At 44.5% G+C, this 21182-nt stretch overlaps 1 protein-coding gene across 1 annotated transcript in view; it reads left to right on the top strand.

The window, feature by feature from the left end:
* Positions 1-21182, top strand: part of LOC311142545 (bifunctional heparan sulfate N-deacetylase/N-sulfotransferase 1-like) — a 34599-nt gene that overhangs the window by 3046 nt on the left and 10371 nt on the right. The window contains exons 2-8 of the mRNA XM_084178219.1: positions 1950-2444; positions 12281-12368; positions 12702-12856; positions 13063-13248; positions 14804-14932; positions 15122-15304; positions 16459-16555. Of these exons, the coding sequence (XP_084034345.1) occupies positions 1950-2444; positions 12281-12368; positions 12702-12856; positions 13063-13248; positions 14804-14932; positions 15122-15304; positions 16459-16555 (1333 nt within the window). The remainder of the gene's footprint in view (positions 1-1949; positions 2445-12280; positions 12369-12701; positions 12857-13062; positions 13249-14803; positions 14933-15121; positions 15305-16458; positions 16556-21182) is intronic.

Below are 21182 nucleotides of genomic sequence, written 5' to 3'. Positions count from 1 at the left end.
GTAAGATTGATGTACATTTCTTATCAATCTCAAGTGTCTTAAATCAGCCGTATAAACAAACAATACGTCCTATGAAACGCTATAGACATTATACTGATTTGCCGGGTAGGAGCACTTGTGCTGATTGTGTCAGACCTTTGTGTGTTCAGTCTGATCCCTGGTTCATCATGCTGAATAAGTAATCAGACTTATCATCATGCCTCTACTCTTGAGTCTCCTCACCCTGACTTTGCCCCTGGCCCTCTTTCTGCATCAGGCTACAATCACAATGTAGACTAGAAGAGGTCCTCCTAAGCACTAAGCATCCTCTCATAGTCTGGGATATGCAGGCATTGCTGGAGGTCAGGTCAGAGTAAGTGGACACCTAGACTGGTTTGTTTAAGTACATAGTCGGATGAGTAGGAAAGTGGACTGTGAGCTGCAAGACTGCAGAATTCTCCGGTCCGCCCTGAAGCCGAGGGGGAATTCAGTGGTTTGCAATAAAAGTGTCTGAATGAAATGTGCGCTCGTTAATTTTAAATGACTCCCGACTGTGTAAAAGGCGTGCCTTGAGGGTGTCGTCTAACCTGGAAGTCTAGCTCTGTGTTTAGCGTGTACAGTATAATACAGTACACACACACACACACAGGTCTATCAACAGAGTCTGTGCCTGTGGTTGGCTGCTACCCTGCCGTTCCTCTAGTACGGTGGTTCTGTCATGGCTCATCGACCGTAGGCCCGTAGCTTAGCTGATAATGGCCCTGCTGGAACGGCTCAGCAAATTCACCAGGGGTGGGAGTGGGACTCACTCAGCTGCTTGGCTGCTAAAGTAACTTGGTCTGCCTAATTCCCCTTGGTGGGGTCTGAAGTAAACCCCCTCCTGTTAGAACCACAACACTGGGGCTAAGTGGACTCGCCCAGCCTGGTCCCAGAGCTGACGTACATGGGAAGTCAAAGTGCTATAGCAGGGTTATCACAACCTGAGAGGCCAGCCAGGGCCATGGCTAACCAGCACCCTCACTTTTAATTACACCCAGGCAGGGATAGAGGCTGCTTTAAGCCCCTCTCGTCCTCCCATTAGTCCTTGAGCTTAATCCCATATCCATGTTGTTGCTGTGTAATTGGAATAAATCCTCCCCTCCTGAACTAGCACTAGTCAGTCTCCTCATAATTCACCCAGGGCTAGGCTATATTAAGAACTGCCCCATTTTCTTGCTGTGGGCGTTTGGCCAATCAACCCAGTAGTATCCCTGGGCTAGTTGCCATGACCAGTGGTGTAAAGTACTTAACAAAAAATACTACTTAAGTCGTCTTTTTGGGTATCTGTACTTTACTTTACTCAAGTATGACAATTTATTACGTTTTCCACCACTGGCACGCACTGAAGGCTAGGCCTAATAGGTGATATCCAGCCGGATAGATGGATAGCAAATCATATTTTCCAAAGTCACATATTGCCAGTGGCTCTGAGCGTAGAGCAGCATTTGCTAAGCCACTGAATTATGATTTGCTAGTTTGGTTTGGATGGGAGTCTGCCAGGCTCAGACTGTCTATGGCTGTGACTGTGATTGTGTCGAATTGCCAAATGCTGTTTATCACCAATCGATACAACAGTTATGGGGCTCCTGCTCAGAATGTAAATGAACAAATAAGGGGCAGAGGGTTCACCTGCGTATTTATTTCGCCCCTGCACAAATGCACACAAACACAGGGATTTACACACGACCCACGCATAGCCAGAGCCCCTAACTCTTTGGTAAAGAATCTGGGAATCAGAGTTTATATTGTGTGTAGGAGAGTTAGTTAATTAACATATTGCCAGTTATGTAATAATTTAAAAGATAAAGTGTGCAAATGTTTTCAGCATTGGAAGAGAATTTTGAGGCCACAGAATTGTGGAGGAAATTAACTGTAAACTGAAATGCAGCTGACGTGACCTGGCTCCATCTCTCCTCTCTCCTCTCTCCCAGGCCAATGAGAACAGCCTGCTCAGTGCCCAGTTGAAGGGCTTCCCTCTCTTCCTCCATTCCAACCTGGGCCTGAGGGACTGCAGCGTCAATCCCAAGTCCCCCCTGCTCCTCATCACTAAGGCCCGGGAGGTTGAGCGAGGCCCCCTACCCGGGGACGACTGGACCGTCTTCCAGTCCAACCACTCCACCTACGAGCCTGTTCTCCTAGCCAGGACCCGGGTGCCTGACCTGGGCCCATCAGGGGCGGGGGTGGGGGTAGGCGGCCCCCCCCTCCATGCCTCTGTGGTCCAGGACCTGGGGCTTCACGACGGCATCCAGCGGGTGCTCTTCGGCAACAACCTCAACTTCTGGCTGCACAAGCTGGTGTTTGTGGACGCTGTAGCCTTCCTGACGGGCAAGAGGCTGTCTCTGGCTCTAGATCGCTACCTGCTGGTGGACATCGACGACATCTTCGTGGGCAAGGAGGGCACCCGCATGAAGGTCTCCGACGTCAAGGTAAGCATCCGCAGTTTATTGGTCTTTGTAAGGGATTTTGTTTATGAAGTGGGTTTACTTGTGTTGGTATGTTTCTGTGCGTGGTATGACTGTGTATATATTTATATTTAGTTCAGTGAGTAGGCTAATCACCAGAGGTGGGGCCGAGTCACAAGCAAGTCTCAAGTCACAAGGTACAAGTCTCAAGTCGAGTCCCAAGTAGAACGGGTCGAGACTCAAGTCAAGTCCAAGTCGTGCATTCTAAGAGCAAGTCGAGTCACAAGTCAAGTAAAAAAAAATCTATACAGGCAATGACTTGTTGAACTAACAAATTATGCTTGCATTCATTATTTGGTCTACAACACATTTTGATTATATAATAATTCATTTCAACAAATTCTAATTGCAAGCTTCATACGTAAATTATCAATTTCAAGCAATTTTGACATGCCAAAAGACCAGTAGGTCTATGCTAGTAATTGTTACTTGATGCCCCATTGCTGGTAAGTAAATGGTTCATATTCTTGATCACATTTTACATTTTAGTCATTTAGCATACATTTTCATACTGGCCCCCCGTGGGAAACGAACCCACAACCCTGGCGTTGCAAGCGCCATGCTCTACCAACTGAGCTACAGGGGACACATTTTTGAGGAGCTGCATGTTCATTTGTGGCAATCCTCTCTCCCTACAATTTGTCTTTTGCACTGCACCCGATCCTATACCTGTACAGCAAATCAGCAATCTGTTCGATAGCTCAGTGGTTTTCAAACTTTTTGACCCTCGACCCCCAAAAAGGAGTGGTTCAAAGCTTGCGACTCATGCGCGTGCACATGCAATCGGGCACAGGGCAAACGCGCGCACAATCGCTGCGCAAATGTACACTGCCTTCGGAAAGTATTTGGACCCCTTGACTTTTTCCACATTTTGTTACGTTACAGCCTTATTCTAAAATGGATTCAATACAAAAAAATCCTCAGCAATCTACACACAATACCCCATAATGACAAAGTGAAAAGAGGTTTTTAGAAATGTTTGTAAATTCAATTGATTGGACATGATTTGGAAAGGCACACACCTGTCTACTCCTGAGTGGCGCAGTGGTCTAAGGCACTGCATCGCAGTGCTAACTGTGCCACTAGAGATCCTGGTTCGAATCCAGGCTCTGTCGCAGCCGGCCGCGACCGGGAGACTCATGGGCGGCGCACAATTGGCCCAGCGTCGTCCAGGGTAGGGGAGGGAATGGCCGGCAGGGATGTAGCTCAGTTGATAGAGCATGGCGTTTGCAACGCCAGGGTTGTGGGTTCGATTCCCACGGGGGGCCAGTATAAAAAAAATATGTATTCACTAACTGTAAGTCGCTCTGGATAAGAGCGTCTGCTAAATGACTAAAATGTAAAATGTAAAAATAATGTCCCACTGTTGACAGTGCATGTAAGCGCAAAAACCAAGCCATGAGGTCGACGCAATTGTCCGTATAGCTCCGAGACAGGATTGTGTCGAGGCACAGATCTGGGGAAGGGTACCAAAAGATTTCTGCAGGATTGAAGGTCCCCAAGAACACAGTGGCCTCCATCATTCTTAAATGGAAGAAGTTTTGAACCACCAAGACTCTTCCTAGAGTTGGCCGCCCGGCCAAATTAAGCAATCGGGGGAGAAGGGCCTTGGTCAGGGAGGTGACCAAGAACCTGATGGTCACTCTGACAGAGCTCTAGAGTTCCTCTGTGGAGATGGGAGAACCTTCCAGAAGGACAACCATCTCTGCAGCACTCTACCAATCAGGCCTTATGGTAGAGTGACAAGACGGAAGCCACTCCTCAGTAAAAGGCACATGACAGCCCGCTTGGAGTTGCCAAAAGGCACCTAAAGAATCTCAGACCATGAGAAACCAGATTCTCTGGTCTGATGAAACCAAGATTGAACTATTTGGCCTGAATGCCAACCGTCACGTCTGGAGGAAAACCTGGCACCATCCCTATGGTGAAGCATGGTGGTGGCAGCATCATGCTGTGGGAATGTTTTTCAGCGGCAGGGACTGGGAGACTAGTCCAGATCGAGGCAAAGATGAACAGAGCAAAGTACAGAGAGATCCTTGATCCAGAGCGCTTAGGACCTCAGACTGGGGCGAAGGTTCACCTTCCAACAGGACAACGACCCTAAGCACACAGCCAAAACAATGCAGGAGTGGCTTCGGGACAAGTCTCTGAATGTCCTTGAGTGGCCCAGCCTGAGCCTGGACTTGAACCCGATTTAACATCTCTGGAGAGACCTGAAAATAGCTGTGCAGCAATTCTCCCCATTCAACCTGACAGATCTTGAGAGGATCTGCAGAGAAGAATGGGAGAAACTCTACAAATACAGGTGTGCCAAGCTTGTAGCGTCATACCCAAGAAGACTCGAGGCTGTAATCGCTGCCAAAGGTGTAAAGGGTGTGAATACTTATGTAAATGTGATATTTCTGTTTTTATTTTTAATACATTTGCAACAATTTCTAAAAACCTATTTTTGCTTTGTCATTATGGGGTGTTGTGTGTAGCTTGATGAGGGAAAAAAGTTGCATGAAAGACATGAGCTCTGCTTTGTTTCTTGCACAATTTCACAAGCACTTGATAAATGCCTCAAATTTCCCGGTGGCATCCCCCTTGTGTAGCTGTAATGCCCCCAAAAACATCCATGCCTTTTGCGGCCGTTATATAATAATGATAATTCCCTTCTTCCGGCTGCCAATCGCCGTGCCCTGAAGAACCTCTCACTCTCATGGCTCTCTCAGATATCGCAATTACAGTGAGGGGAAAAAAGTGTTTGATCCCCTGCTGATGTTGTACGTTTGCCCACTGAAAAAGAGATGATCAGTCTATAATTTTAATGGTAGATGTATTTGAACAGTGAGAGACAGAATAACAACAAAAAAATCCAGAAAAACGCATGTCAAAAATGTTATAAATTGATTTGCATTTTAATGAGGGAAATAAGTATTTGACCCACCTCTCAATCAGAAAGATTTCTGGCTCCCAGGTGTCTTTTATACAGGTAATGAGCTGAGATTAGGAGCACACTCTTAAAGGGAGTGCCCCTAATCTCAGCTTGTTACCTGTATAAAAGACACCTGTCCACAGAAGCAATCAATCAATCAGATTCCAAACTCTCCACCATGGCCAAGACCAAAGAGCTCTCCAAGGATGTCAGGGACAAGATTGTAGACCTACACAAGGCTGGAATGGGCTACATGACCATCGCCAAGCAGCTTGGTGAGAAGGTGACAACAGTTGGTGCGATTATTCGCAAATGGAAGAAACACAAAAGACCTGTCAATCTCCCTCGGCCTGGGGCTCCATGCAAGATCTCACCTTGTGGAGTTGCAATGATCATGAGAACGGTGAGGAATCAGCCCAGAACTACACGGAAGGATCTTGTCAATGATCTCAAGGCAGCTGGGACCATAGTCACCAAGAAAACAATTGGTAACACACTACGCCGTGAAGGACTGAAATCCTGCAGCGCCCGCAAGGTCCCCCTGCTCAAGAAAGCACATATACAGGCCCGTCTGAAGTTTGCCAATGAACATCTGAATGATTCAGAGGAGAACTGGGTGAAGTGTTGTGGTCAGATGAGACCAAAACGAGCTCTTTGGCATCCACTCAACTCGCCGTGTTTTGAGGATGAGGAATGCTGCCTATGACCCCAAGAACACCATCCCCACCGTCAAACATGGAGGTGGAAACATTATGCTTTGGGGGTGTTTTTCTGCTAAGGGGACAGGACAACTTCACCGCATCAAAGGGACGATGGACGGGGCCATGTACCGTCAAATCTTGGGTGTGAACCTCCTTCCCTCAGCCAGGGCATTGAAAATGGGTCATGGATGGGTATTCCAGCATGACAATGACCCAAAACACACGGCCAAGGCAACAAAGGACTGGCTCAAGAAGGAGCACATTAAGGTCCTGGAGTGGCCTAGCCAGTCTCCAGACCTTAATCCCATAGAAAATCTGTGGAGGGAGCTGAAGGTTCGAGTTGCCAAACGTCAGCCTCAAAACCCTATTGACTTGGAGAAGATCTGCAAAGAGGAGTGGAACAAAATCCCTCCTGAGATGTGTGCAAACTTGGTGGCCAACTACAAGAAACGTCTGACCTCTGTGATTACCAACAAGGGTTTTGCCACCAAGTACTAAGTCATTTTTTGCAGAGGGGTCAAATACTTATTTCCCTTATTAAAATGCAAATCAATTCATAACATTTTTGACATGCGTTTTTCTGGATTTTTTTGTTGTTATTCTGTCTCTCACTGTTCAAATAAATCTACCATTAAAATTATAGACTGATCATCTCTTTGTCAGTGGGCAAACATACAACATCAGCAGGGGATCAAATACATTTTTCCCTCACTGTATTATTAGCCAATGCCCGTCACGTGATCAGGTCCTTCTCACAGGCATCTCAGCTCCGAAGTAGGCTACAAGTGAAGATCGACACATCGGGAACGCAACTGCGCGCGTCCTTATTGAATTCATTAGATGTTAGAACTGTCCACATTTTACTTTTTGTCAGCCAACAAGATGAGTAGGCCTAACGAACAGCAAAAGCACTAGCCTATGTCAATCTACTATCCCCCATAATACAAAAGTTTACCTATTCTATTGTGATAAATAAATATTCCAAACATAGTCTGGGAAAGTTGTGGGATGCGATAGATTCCAAATTAATACAACCAATCGCATCAAAAAAAGTTTTTAAAGCAGTGGGGCTGATGCAACAGATCAGAATGTTTAGCTTAAAATGTTGATAAACTATTAGGCTATTTCTTCACATTATAAGCGCAGCAATGCGCACACGGCAGTAGGCTATAAGCGCGAATGTTCCAAAGTGCAATCCATTAGTGGGAAAACACCATTCTCAAAAGTGACCGCAAATGCGATTTATGCATGTCATTTTTTATTATAAAGGTACATTTCTATGGTGAAAATGATCTTCCCCAAACTTGAAACTCACGCGCCGCCTCTGTATGCCAGTTAGGCTCTACACTGGTTGTAAAGCGGATTAATGTGCTTAATTATAATAAGTTATTTGGCCACTTTAGTTGTGATACAAACCTTATCAAAATATATAGGGCTATGGGCTAGGATACATGAGGTGTGTGACTATGATTAGAAAAAGTCGCAAAAAAAAGGCATGCACTGTTTCTTGCCTTAATACACATGCTGGGCATCATTCACAAGGGATATTATGTCATTCAGTGATAGGCTAATATTGTCACCCATCAGACTATTCTTAATTTAATCTTGTCTTTACATATACTAAATAATGTATGTGTGAAATTTAGTTTTGATTTAAAATGGACCAGTCATCTATGCACTTAAATAGCGAATGGAGGACGCTTTTCCCATGGTTCATTTTCATGCCAGCCAGGTAGGCTATACTCCTGGTGAAAAGCGAAGCAATGTGCTTAATATTAGGAAAGTAGAGAAATAAAGACCATCAGCAGCATCAGAGCATGGAGAAGCCTAATTACCATGACTAAACGGTCACATGGAATTTGACTGCGGTCATGACTCGTGACCGCCGGTGTGGCGGTAATACGGTCACCGTAACAGCCCTAGTTACATCTTTATCCTATAAGTATTGAAGGTAGAGCGATGTTACAGCTGTCTTTAGACAAAGCCAGTACCACCACTGAGGTATATAATTATAACCCACTCAAACTAAGCCTAACTGAAATATGAAAATGATCAATGAAATCACCAGGTACCTATTATTGTGGGACAGATGCGTCCGTAGCAGATTGCTAAATGGTACTTTATATAGATAATATTAATATAGGTAGGCATAGACTACTCTGTTTTTGCCAGGAAAAACCAGAGAAAATTAAACAAGTGCTTTCTGGTCACTAATGTGCTCCTGCCTTTGCATGCCAATGCTGATGACTGGTCATTGGTCAACATTCAAGACGCAGTTACCCCGATACTTGGGGAAAACGCCCCTTTTCTAAAAACATTTAAATGAAATAACTAAAGTGTAGCCACTTATTTCCCTTCCTAGTTTGTTTGCCTAAGCCTGACCATCATCCACATACCACGTGTTTACCAAACTTTGCTTTTTTTTTGCCAGCAATTGGACATTGTTCTCGGGGGGGGTGGGCTTGTTACCCCACATTACCCTAATCCAAGGAGACTGTGCTACAAAATGAGTGACGAAACGTTGTTAAACCTGGCCAGATAACTTCAAGTCATCAGTCTCATCAGTCCCGAGTCTTGAGGTTCCTAGTCAAGTCTCAAGTAAAAAAATTTTTTATCAAGTAATCAGACTCCAGTTTAAGTTTTATGACTCGAGTCCACAACTCTGCTAATCACTCATTATCTGTTGCATATCAATCTGCCCTATTCTATTGCTGGTGCATACATATTCCCAGAGAGATTTACTGTGTGACAGTGCCAATGTTATTATAGTAAACTAAGACTGAAACTAGTAAAACAAAAAAAACAAAAAAATTGTAAACTGAAATAAAATAATTAACAAACTCGTTTTAAAAACTAACTATACTGAAATTATCTTTGACTGTAAAACGAACTAAAATAAAAACCATGAATTATGTTCAGTTTTAGTTTTTTTCTAAACTGTGTGCAAAACATTCATGGGGTTTTCAAGCTTTTTGGGGGGTTTTCAAGCCTCTGAATCTGGTTGGTAAATGTTGCCTGGAGATGGTGAGGTTTGAAATAGACCTTGCTTGTGCATCACAAGCTAGCTAACAGTGAAGAAATCCGCTAGGTAGATGGCCTAGCCAAAGGGCGAGGCAGAGCTTAAGCAATAGCGACAGCAAACCCTAAACCTCCACTGGTCGGTCGATAACAGCAAAGCCCCGAATAGGATTACTTTGAGAACTTTCTGTCAGATAAAGGTAACGGTTCTTGATTCTTCTTACATGTACTACTAAAGTTAAAAAGCATTGGATTGGTATAAACATAGGCGAGAGAGTTTCCTTCTAGCATATTCCTTGCACCAGTCTAGGCGCTATTCCTTTTAAATTCAAGTCACATTGATATTGACTTTATAATTTAAACCTGACCCCATCCTTTTATGTATTACCGCCCCATAGTGGTGTCCCAAAAAACACTAAAACTATACAACCCAAATGGCTCCTAGCCTCCCACGCATACCTTCTGTCCCGAACCCTGAAACTAAAACTGAAACTAAATAATATAAAAACATAATATACATATTTTTATAAAACTTTAACTAAATGAAAAAATAGCAAATCAGGTCTGAAAACCAACTGAAGCTAAACTGAATTTATAATAAATAAATAAAAAAACAACACTAAACTATAATAAGCAGTGAGTCATTCAGGTGTCGGTGCCAGAGGCAGAGCTGACCTTGGAGGAGGGAGACAGACAGGTGACTTTACCATGTGTGAGTGAGCCCATGCCAGAGTTGGGAAGATGTGACAGTGACAGAGGGGTACAGGTGCAACCACCTACATGTCTCTTCCCAGGGGGGCCGTCTTGAGGACACAGGACAGGGGGACACAGCTGGCCTGACTGCCATGGTAGTCTCTCCCTCACGCTGTCACTGTATATCAAATCAAATTTTATTTGTCACATACACGTGTTTAGCAGATGTTATTGGGGGTGTAGCGAAATGCTTATAAATAGTACATTAAAAAACAAAATACCGCAAAGTTTCTGAAGAGCTAGTCGCGAAGCCGCCATCTTTGTTGGCGCCTTACTTCACAGCCTGAGAGAGAGAGAGAGAGAGAGAGAGAGAGAGAGGGGTGGAGGGGAGAGGGGAGAGGACGGATTAGAATGCAACGGAGTGGAACAGAATATATTTTCTTGTATTTCCATCCAATGCCTCTTTGAAAGTAGAATAAGACTCGGTGTGACTGGAATCCCATACAGCCTCCTCCTCAGTCAAACACTTATTACTAACTAAAGGTCAGGAACCGCCCTCCAGCGTTCGTCCACATCTTTGTCTCTCTCCCTCCAACCCAGGGGACATCCTTTGTCCATCCAGCCTTTCTAGCCGTCCAGGCCTTTTAACACCCCCTCCCTGCCACAGCAGCAGCAGGGTGTGAAGCTCAGCTCAACCACTGTCTTCGGCTTTGTTTTGTGATGAGTCACTGTTCAAGGGGCGTCCGCAGACTGGCCTACAGCATGAATATTTGATACGGACGCAGCTTTGCATTGTTTTTCTTGTTTTTCTCATCTTCTGAGTTGTTCAGTGAAGGGGGCAATGAAACGCAAAGACAATCAAGGCGGTGTTGTCTTGTCTGCCACCACAGTGTTAAATGTGAATCAGGCTTTGATTGAGCTGTGGCAGAGAGGGACTAAACCTAAAAAAAGAAAAAATAGACCCAGATGCAAAGTGAATGTGGACAGGGTAATGAAGCATAGAGGAATGATGAGATGGATGCTAAGTTGCTGGAGGCAGAATAAACAACTCACATCAGTGTGTTTGTTAGAGAGAGGGGGAGAGTGCGTTTGTCTGTCTGTGCGGGGGGAAATGTGTGGACTGAATACAACTGCTAACTACAGTGCTTCTTTGAGTAACTGATAAAGAATGCACATGTGGTGGCCTGGGGTGGTCTAGCAGTCTATGTCACAAGTAAAATGTACCGCTGCCAGCAAAGGCTCTTTCAGCACTCTCTCTCCTACCTTTCACCCTATCTCGCTCTCTCCAAGAAAACATACAAAATAGTTAACATACAGTGCATTCTGAAAGTTTTCAGACCCCTTTACTTTTTCCACGTTTTGTTACGTTACAGCCTTATTCTAAAATTGATTAAATCGTTTTTTCCCTCATCAATCTACAGACAATACCCCATAATGACAAAGCAAAAACATGTTTTTAGATACCATTTTTGTTTCTTAAAAAAAAAACGGAAATATTACATTTACATAAGTATTCAGACCCTTTACTCAGCCTCGAATCTTCGTGGGTATGACACTACAAGCTTGGCACACTTGTATTTGGGTAGTGTCTCCCATTTTTCTCTGCAGATCCTCTCAAGCTCTGTCAGGTTGGATGGGGAGCGTCGCTGCACAGCTATTTTCAGGTCTCTCCAGAGATGTTCGATCGGGTTTAAGTCCAGGCTCTGGCTGGGCCACTCAAGGACATTCAGAGACTTGTCCCGAAGCCACTCCTGCGTTGTCTTGGCTGTGTGCTTAGGGTCGTTGTCCTGTTGGAAGGTGAACCGGCCCAGTCTGAGGTCCTGAGCACTCTGAAGCAGGTTTTCATCAAGGATCTCGTTCATCTTTCCCTCGATCCTGACTAGTCTCCCAGTCCCTGCCGCTGAAAAACATCCCCACAGCATGATGCTGCCACCACCATGCTTCACCGTAGGGATGGTGCCAGGTTTCCTCCAGACGTGATGCTTGGGATTCAGGCCAAAGAGTTCAATCTTGGTTTCATCAAACCAGAGAATCTTGTTTCTCATGGTCTGAGAGTCTTAAGGTGCCTTTTGGCAAACTCCAAGCGGGCTGTCGTGCCTTTTACTGAGGAGTGGCTTCTGTCTGGCCACTCTACCATTAAGGCCTGATTGTTGGAGTGCTGCAGAGATGGTTGTCCTTCTGGAAGGTTCTCACATCTCCACAGAGGAACTCTGGAGCGCTATCAGTGACCATCAGGTTCTTGGTCATCTCCCTGCCAACATTTCTAAAAACCTGTTCGTTTTGTCATGATGGGGTATTGTGTGTAGGTTGATGAGGAAAAATAATGTAATTCATTTTAGAATAAGGCTGTAACGTAACAAAATGTGGAAAAAGTCAAGGGGTCTGAATACTTAGTATTGTATTTATTTATTTTTAAAAAATGTAATGCATGTGAATGACTCCTAACAGTTGTCCCTGTCCCCTCTGTCCAGGCCCTACTGGAGACCCAGAATGACCTCCGAACCTTAGTCCCCAACTTCACGTTCAACCTGGGGTTCTCTGGAAAGTTCTTCCATACTGGTGAGTGGACAAGCAGTTTGGTCACCCACTGAATGACTGTGTAGGCGAACCTAGGGCAGAGCTTATAATACAATGTCTCATGACAGACAATCCCAGTCCTGCATGTTCCAGAGCATAGTCTTGATCATCAAGTACATCACCAAGAAAATGCATAGATCAAATGTCAAATACATTTGAATGCTAATTTCTATGCACATTTTTGTGCTTAATGAATGAACTTGGTTCAGATTTTCACAGCGCATATAGCTTGGTTTTCAACACCACCACACACCTATGCCTGTATATGTGTAGACTAGACTAAACTCCCAGTCTCCCTCTGTCTCTATGCTCCAGGCACGGATGAGGAGGACCTGGGTGATGACCTACTCCTGTCCTATGGGAAGGAGTTCTGGTGGTTCCCCCACATGTGGAGCCACATGCAGCCCCACCTTTTCCACAACCAATCAGTGTTGGCCGAACAGATGCTGCTCAACAGGAGGTTTGCACAGGTAGGTTGGGGGGTCCTCTTCAGACTTTACCCACACTACACATTCTACACACTGAGGGTTGGGTTGTACTGATACTAGGAGATGGGTGGTTGTTCAAAAAATGAATTTCTGTTTGAATGTCACCATTACCGTTGATTAAAAAGGTAGAAAAATAGCACGGGTGAATTAAATCAGAATGTGTTGAATGAACTGGTTCTCTCCCCCAGGAGCATGGCATCCCCACCAACATGGGCTACGCGGTGGCTCCCCACCACTCTGGGGTGTACCCCGTCCACGTCCAGCTGTACGACGCCTGGAAGAAGGTGTGGGGCATCAAGGTGACCAGCACGGAGGAGTACCCCCACCTCAAACCTGCGCGCTTCAGACGAGGCTTCTACCACAGTGGCATCAGTGTAAGGACTCTGCCCAATCACCCCCTTTCCCCATCCTCTCTCTCACACACACACACACACTAGGTTCTATGTATAAACTAGCAGTTCTTGTAATTATCTGTGTTAGTTGATATTTTCAAGACTTGGTTTTGTGCTCAATAATTTAACTAGAAGTATTCAATTGAGGTTGTTTGATTTATTTACTCTGGTTAGAGTTCACCCAGTTATGTTAATAGATAAAAGCTCCGGCATCTGGTAAGTGCTTGGTATTGTAAGGTGTGTGCCTTTGAACGGACAAAGCTTAGTTTTTTGTGTGTTTGAACATTTTGGTTTAGCTCTTGGTAACACAGCATTGAGTGGAGTAAAGGAAAGGGAAGCAGCCGTGCTGCCACGCCATGAGGGTGGCGTGGTCTATTCACTCCCCTTCTCTATCAGTATTTACCCCTCCCCTCCCCGGAAATACAGCAAGCTGACAGACAGACAGTAGTGTGAATGATCATAATAGATATTGCTATGTTTAGCTCTCTCAACATGAAAATTTCACCGTCGATGACAGCCCTGCCAAAATCGACAAAGACAACTGCTGGCTGGTGATGTGACGAGAACGTTGTCATTTTTAGACATGTTAATCTCGCTGTCAATGCCAATTTATTTACAGTATCTCTACGAAGTCTCATTTTAAGTCTATATGCTTGGCATGGACATAAACAACAGCTTGCCTGGGTACGATATTTATGCTCAAATGTCTCATACATTTTAGAGCTTAAAGAAATGTGTATTTTCTGTATACACATTGTGTTGTGGATTTTAACCATAATGCTGATCCTTGTTAGAATGACCCTTTTCTAGACGCAGCACTTTTCAGTTATTTATTTATTTATTTATTGTCTGGTGGAGGAGTGCGACGATGTCACCGAGATGTTAATTCCGACCTCAACACATCCCTGTGAAATATTCACTGGGTACTTGGCAGAGACTCTCTGAGGTGTAAACATTGATTTTTTTTTTTTCCTCTCCCTCCTCCTCTTCTTTCTTCCACTCCCTCTTTACCCTTAATCAGCAGTCTGTGACTCCCGTTAGCCACTCTGTGTTTTTAAAAATCAGAGAGAGAGATAAGCCTGGGAGCTTCAGTCTGTACATCCAGCCTTCCCTTCCTTTCCCTCCCTAAGCATCTCAGTGCTGCTTTCGCTGCTATTTTTACCCACAGCCCCAGCTAGCTATTATCACAGGGCCAGATTGATACACCGGGTACAGCACTTCGGCTGAACAGACCTCGGCGATGCTTTTTCAGGTCGTTCTGCTCCTGTGATTGTGTGCTCGGATGCCAACCGATTGCGTGTTGTTCTGTTGTGTTTGAACAATGTTAGGACAGAGGCTTTGTGTTAGGATCGAGAAATGGGTTCGAAGACAGACTAAATTGAGCTGCGTCCTCAAGCATTTATGACCGATTGGCCATGTTTGGACATTTGTGTATTTGATTAGTTATTCACTGGGTATCAGGGTCTGGTTATATTAGTACACTCACTGTGCAGATGTGTTGATATGTAATATTGATTGTGTGTTTTATGTACTGTAGGTGCTGCCCAGGCAGACGTGTGGCCTTTTCACTCACACCATCTTCTACAACGAGTATCCTGGAGGACCCAAGGAGCTGGACAAACTCATCAACGGAGGGGAGCTCTTCCTCACGGTGCTCCTCAACCCGGTGAGACCAGACACACCTCCATAACTAGCATCAGGAGACCAATGCTCATCTCTCTATGGTTGCTTTGAAAAGCCTTATTTGTTATGGTTTTTTTTTTTTTGCATTTTGTGCAACGGTGGTTGGAAATGACATTGACATTGCAGACAGTGCATTGAATGTTGTTCTGTGTTTTTCATTCCTTCCTCACAGATCAGCATCTTTATGACCCACCTGTCCAACTACGGGAACGACCGTCTGGGTCTGTCCACCTTTAAGAACCTGGTGAAGTTCCTCCAGACGTGGACCAACCTGCGGCTGCAGACCCTGGCGCCTGTGCAGCTGGCTCAGCGCTACTTCCAGATCTTCCCCGAGGAGAGGGACCCCATCTGGCAGGTGTGTGTGTTTTGTGTGTGTGAGAGGCCATGAGAGCTGTGGGTCACTGGGTGTTTGGAACTCGGGACTATCATACACCAGGCTGTCATTTTAGAGAAGGCTAGAGATGTTGCCTTTTGACTCAGTCTCCATTGCTTCATACAGTGCAAATCTTATTTTGTTAGGTACAGCTAGGAGAGGCTGGCTCTTTGAACTGTGGTTTTGTTGTACTCCTGCTTCCACAGTACCACTCTTTGACACTGTTTCCCATCAACGCAGAAAAAAGACAGGTTTCCTTCCCTAAGAGGTCCAAGTGCCATCTTGGCAGTTCCTCACACTGACTGTCAATATTGAGTTCTCACTAAGTGGATAGGTTAATGTGTGCCGGCCGGCTCCCTTTGAAGTTTGGAGCAAACTTGTGCCTGCCTGGGTCCAAAGGTTTCTTCATCAGAGCACTGTGTTAAATGTCTTGGGATTAATGTGATATCCTGGTCGCCTCATTACCCATCATGCAGATGGCAGTGGGGACTGAAGGGAAAGAGACAGATAGATTTAAGGCAGTTGGCATCAGCTTGACATGCAGATTGACCCTGAGGCTCGCCTTGCAGGGCTGCTCTGCACTATCTGCCACACAGATACACTGAAGGCTACTCCACACTCAGGAAAAACAATGAAGAGGCAGCCTGCCTGATACTGATTACGGGTTCTTTTCCTAGGCCTTTCTTGTAGAAGCATAATTGATCAAGGGGTGAATCAGTAACCAAATGTTTGAGTCTGCTCCCCCAAACCTCTGTTGGACTAGACTGGTTTGGTTAATTTGAGCTGAATTAAAAGTACCCATCCTCCGCTTGGCATTGTTGGTCACACAGGGTGGATACAGTTGCCTGTAACCATTGTGCCGCATGTCTGTACACTCCCCCCACAGGTCTCACTGCTTTCTTGGCTGGCTTTAACACCGTAACTCTGAAGTCCCCTGGCCAAGTCAGTGGTAGACTTTAATTACAAACAGACTGCCGCTAGATATGATACTGGAGCCTGAAGAGTCTGTGTGTCTGTGTGTGTGTGTGTGTGTGTGTGAGAACAAGTCATATCCATGGCAACTTATCCTGAGGCACCTTCCCGTTTACTGAACTGAACTTCCAGGTGAACTAACTCTGCCCACTCTGTCCCTACAGGACCCCTGTGAGGACAAAAGGCACAAAGACATTTGGTCCAAAGAGAAGACATGCGACCGATTCCCGAAGCTGCTCATCATTGGACCACAGAAGACAGGTGAGCAGTAAACGGATATCATATTGTACAAAAACATTATCTCATGAGGCCTCCCGAGTGGCGCATCGGTCTAAGGCACTGCATCGCAGTGCTTGAGGCGTCACTACAGACCCGGGTTCGATCCCAGGTTCTGTCACATCCCAGGTTCTGTCACATAGGGCGGCGCACAATTGGCCCAGCGTCGTCCGGGTTAGGGACAAGATCATAATTGGATTGCAATTGGATATTGCGAAATTGGGGAGAAAAAGGGGGTAAAATACAACAACAACAAAAATAATATTATACATACATACATACATACATACATACATACACTACCGGTCAAAAGTTTTAGAACACCTACTCATTCAAGGGTTTTTCTTAATTTTTACTATTTTCTACATTGTAGAATAATAGTGAAGACATCAGAACTATGAAATAACACATATGGAATCATGTAGTAACCAAAAAAGTGTTAAACAAATCAAAATCTATTTTATATTTGAGATTCTTCAAATAGCCACCCTTTGCCTTGGTGAAAGCTTTGCACACTCTTGGCATTCTCTCAACCAGCTTCATGAGGTAGTCACCTGGAATGCATTTCAATTAACAGGTTTGCCTTCTTAAAAGTTAATTTGTGGAATTTCTTTCCTTCTTAATGCGTTTGAGCCAATCAGTTGTGTTGTGACAAGGTAGAGGCGGTATACAGAAGGTTGTCCATATATACCAAGTCCATATTATGGCAAGAAAAAGCTCAAATAAGCAAAGAGAAACGACAGTCCATCATTACTTTAAGACATGAAGGTCAGTCAATACGGAAAATCTCAAGAACTAAAGTTTCTTCAAGTGCAGTCGCAAAAACCATCAAGCTCTATGATGAAACTGGCTCTCATGAGGACCGCCACAGGAATGGAAGACCCAGAGTTACCTCTGCTGCAGAGGATAAGTTCATTAGAGTTACCAGCCTCAGAAATTGCAGCCCAAATAAATGCTTCACAGAGTTCAAGTAACAGACACATCTCAACATCAACTGTTCAGAGGACACTGTGTGAATCCGTCCTTCATGGTCGAATTGCTGCAACGAAACCACTACTAAAGGACACCAATAAGAATTAGAGACTTGCTCGGGCCAAGAAACACGAGCAATGGACATTAGACCGGTGGAAATGTGTCCTTTGGTCTGGAGTCCAAATTGGAGATTTTTGGTTCCAACCGCCGTGTCTTTGTGAGACGCGGTGTGGGTGAACGGATGATTTCCGCATGTGTATTTCCCACCGTAAAGCATGGCGGAGGAGGGGTTATGGTGTGGGGGTGCTTTGCTGATGACACTGTCTGTGATTTATTTAGAATTCAAGGCACACTTAACCAGCATGGCTACCACAGCATTCTGCAGCGATACGCCATCCCATCTGGTTTGGGCTTAGTGGGACTATTATTTGTTTTCAACAGGACAATGACCCAACTCACCTCCAGGCTGTGTAAGGGCTATTTTACCAATAAGGAGAGTGATAGAGTGCTGCATCAGATGACCGGCCTCCACAATCCCCCGACCTCAACCCAATTGAGATGGTTTGGGATGAGTCGGACGGCAGAGTGTAGGAAAAGCAGCCAACAAGTGCTCAGCATATGTGGGAACTCCTTCAGGACTGTTGGAAAAGCATTCCAGGTGAAGCTGGTTGAGAGAATGCCAAGGGTGTGCTAAGCTGTCATCAAGGCAAAGAGTGGCTATTTGAAGAATCTCAAATATAACGTATATTTCGATTTGTTTAATACTTTTTTGGTTACTACATGATTCCATATGTGTTATTTCATAGTTTGATGTCTTCACTATTATTCTACAATGTAGAAAATAGTAAAAATACAGAAAAACCCTTGAATGAGTAAGTGTTCTAAAACTTTTGACCAGTAGTGTGTGTATATACAGTGGGGGAAAAAAGTATTTAGTCAGTCACCAATTGTGCAAGTTCTCCCACTTAAAAAGATGAGAGAGGCCTGTAATTTTCATCATAGGTACACGTCAACTATGACAGACAAAATGAGAAAAAAAATACAGAAAATCACATTGTAGGATTTTTAATGAATTTATTTGCAAATTATGGTGGAAAATAAGTAATTGGTCAATAACAAAAGTTTCTCAATACTTTGTTATATACCCTTTGTTGGCAATGACACAGGTCAAACGATTTCTGTAAGTCTTCACAAGGTTTTCACACACTGTTGTTGGTATTTTGGCCCATTCCTCCATGCAGATCTCCTCTAGAGCAGTGATGTTTTGGGGATGTCGCTGGGCAACACGGACTTTCAACTCCCTCCAAAGATTTTCTATGGGGTTGAGATCTGGAGACTGGCTAGGCCACTCCAGGACCTTGAAATGCTTCCTTCGTTGCCCGGGCGGTGTGTTTGGGATCATTGTCATGCTGAAAGACCCAGCCACGTTTCATCTTCAATGCCCTTGCTGATGGAAGGAGGTTTTCACTCAAAATCTCACGATACATGGCCCCATTCATTCTTTCCTTTACACGGATCAGTCGTCCTGGTCCCTTTGCAGAAAAACAGCCCCAAAGCATAATGTTTCCACCCCCATGCTTCACAGTAGGTATGGTGTTCTTTGGATGCAACTCAGCATTCTTTGTCCTCCAAACACGACGAGTTGAGTTTTTACCAAAAAGTTCTATTTTGGTTTCATCTGACCATATGACATTCTCCCAATCCTCTTCTGGATCATCCAAATGCACTCTAGCAAACTTCAGACGGGCCTGGACATGTACTGGCTTAAGCAGGGGGACACGTCTGCACTGCAGGATTTGAGTCCCTGGCGGCGTAGTGTGTTACTGATGGTAGGCTTTGTTACTTTGGTCCCAGCTCTCTGCAGGTCATTCACTAGGTCCCCCTGTGTGGTTCTGGGATTTTTGCTCACCGTTCTTGTGATCATTTTGACCCCACGGGGTGAGATCTTGCGTGGAGCCCCAGATCGAGGGAGATTATCAGTGGTCTTGTATGTCTTCCATTTCCTAATAATTGCTCTCACAGTTGATTTCTTCAAACCAAGCTGCTTACCTATTGCAGATTCAGTCTTCCCAGCCTGGTGCAGGTCTACAATTTTGTTTCTGGTGTCCTTTGACAGCTCTTTGGTCTTGGCCATAGTGGAGTTTGGAGTGTGACTGTTTGAGGTTGTGGACAGGTGTCTTTTATACTGATAACAAGTTCAAACAGGTGCCATTAATACAGGTAACGAGTGGAGGACAGAGGAGCCTCTTAAATAAGAAGTTACAGGTCTGTGAGAGCCAAAAATCTTGCTTGTTTGTAGGTGACCAAATACTTATTTTCCACCATAATTTGCAAATAAATTCATTAAAAATCCTACAATGTGATTTTCTGGATTTTTTTTTCTCAATTTGTCTGTCATAGTTGACGTGTACCTATGAGGAAAATGACAGGCCTCTCTCATCTTTTTAAGTGGGAGAACTTGCACAATTGGTGGCTGACTAAATACTTTTTTTCCCCACTGTATATATCATAAACATGGTTACCTCAGTTCAGTGATACAACCACACCCGCAGCAATTATCAGTTGTAAACCCACACACCAGTAGAAATCCACTTTTTTGAGCTGCAAGACGATGGCTAGAGCTTACCCATGATGTTGCACAACGATTTAAGTCAATAAGTCATTGTTTTAGTCAAAGTATGATGTATTTGGGCATGAAGTGACATCTGATGGGCCCACTTCGTCCAAATCCGTGTGAATACGGTGTCTTTTCCTATGATATGACATACAAATTATTTTCAGCCAACGTTTTGTTTCAGGGCTGGGTTTTATTTTATTGTTACCAGCATTGCATTGTTTATTAATTATAAACAGCTGCCGAGTTATTCCAAAGTTATTGGCCGCCTGAGCACATATAAATAAGGGGTGCAAACTTATGTTTTCTCACCTCCACTTTTTATACGATAAAAATTATCAAAATCCATTGGGATCTTTTTTACATTTTCACTTATTTTTGAGCTAGTCTGTATTATAAATATATATCTGACCATTTTATAAATGGTATAATTGCGTGATAGGTTGGCATTTTGCAAACCCACTCCCCCCGTCACCCCAAGATGAATGGTTTTGACCACTAAGGTTTTCCGTCACTACATGCTCCAGATAAGGTTAGCAAGATGGCTAGCTATCTAGCTAGATAATGTAAGCATGCTAGCTAGCTACACTGACAGCTGTCAGTACCCTATTTGTTGATGTTTTTCAACTTTATCAACATATTCCCAATTTGTGAATATGTATCCTCGAAGCTGGAACCTAAATGTGCATTTCCACTCTATGACAGTCGTTTAACCTGTCATAGAGTGGTCTAAGGCACTGCATCGCAGTGCTAGCTGTGCCACTAGAGATCCTGGTTCGAATCCAGGCTCTGTCGTAGCCGGCCGCGACCGGGAGACCCATGGGGCGGCGCACAATTGGCCCAGCGTCGTCCAGGGTAGGGGAGGGAATGGCCGGCAGGGATGTAGCTCAGTTGGTAGAGCATGGCGTTTGCAACGCCAGGGTTGTGGGTTCGATTCCCAAGGGGGACCAGTATGAAAAAAATTAAAAAATATATTTTAAAAAATTAACTAACTGTAAGTCGCTCTGGATAAGAGCGTCTGCTAAA

This window comes from Coregonus lavaretus (genome assembly GCF_964263955.1).
Source record: "Coregonus lavaretus genome assembly, chromosome: 15".
Taxonomy (NCBI): Eukaryota; Metazoa; Chordata; class Actinopteri; order Salmoniformes; family Salmonidae; genus Coregonus; species Coregonus lavaretus.
This window is presented reverse-complemented; position numbering and strand designations above follow the sequence as displayed.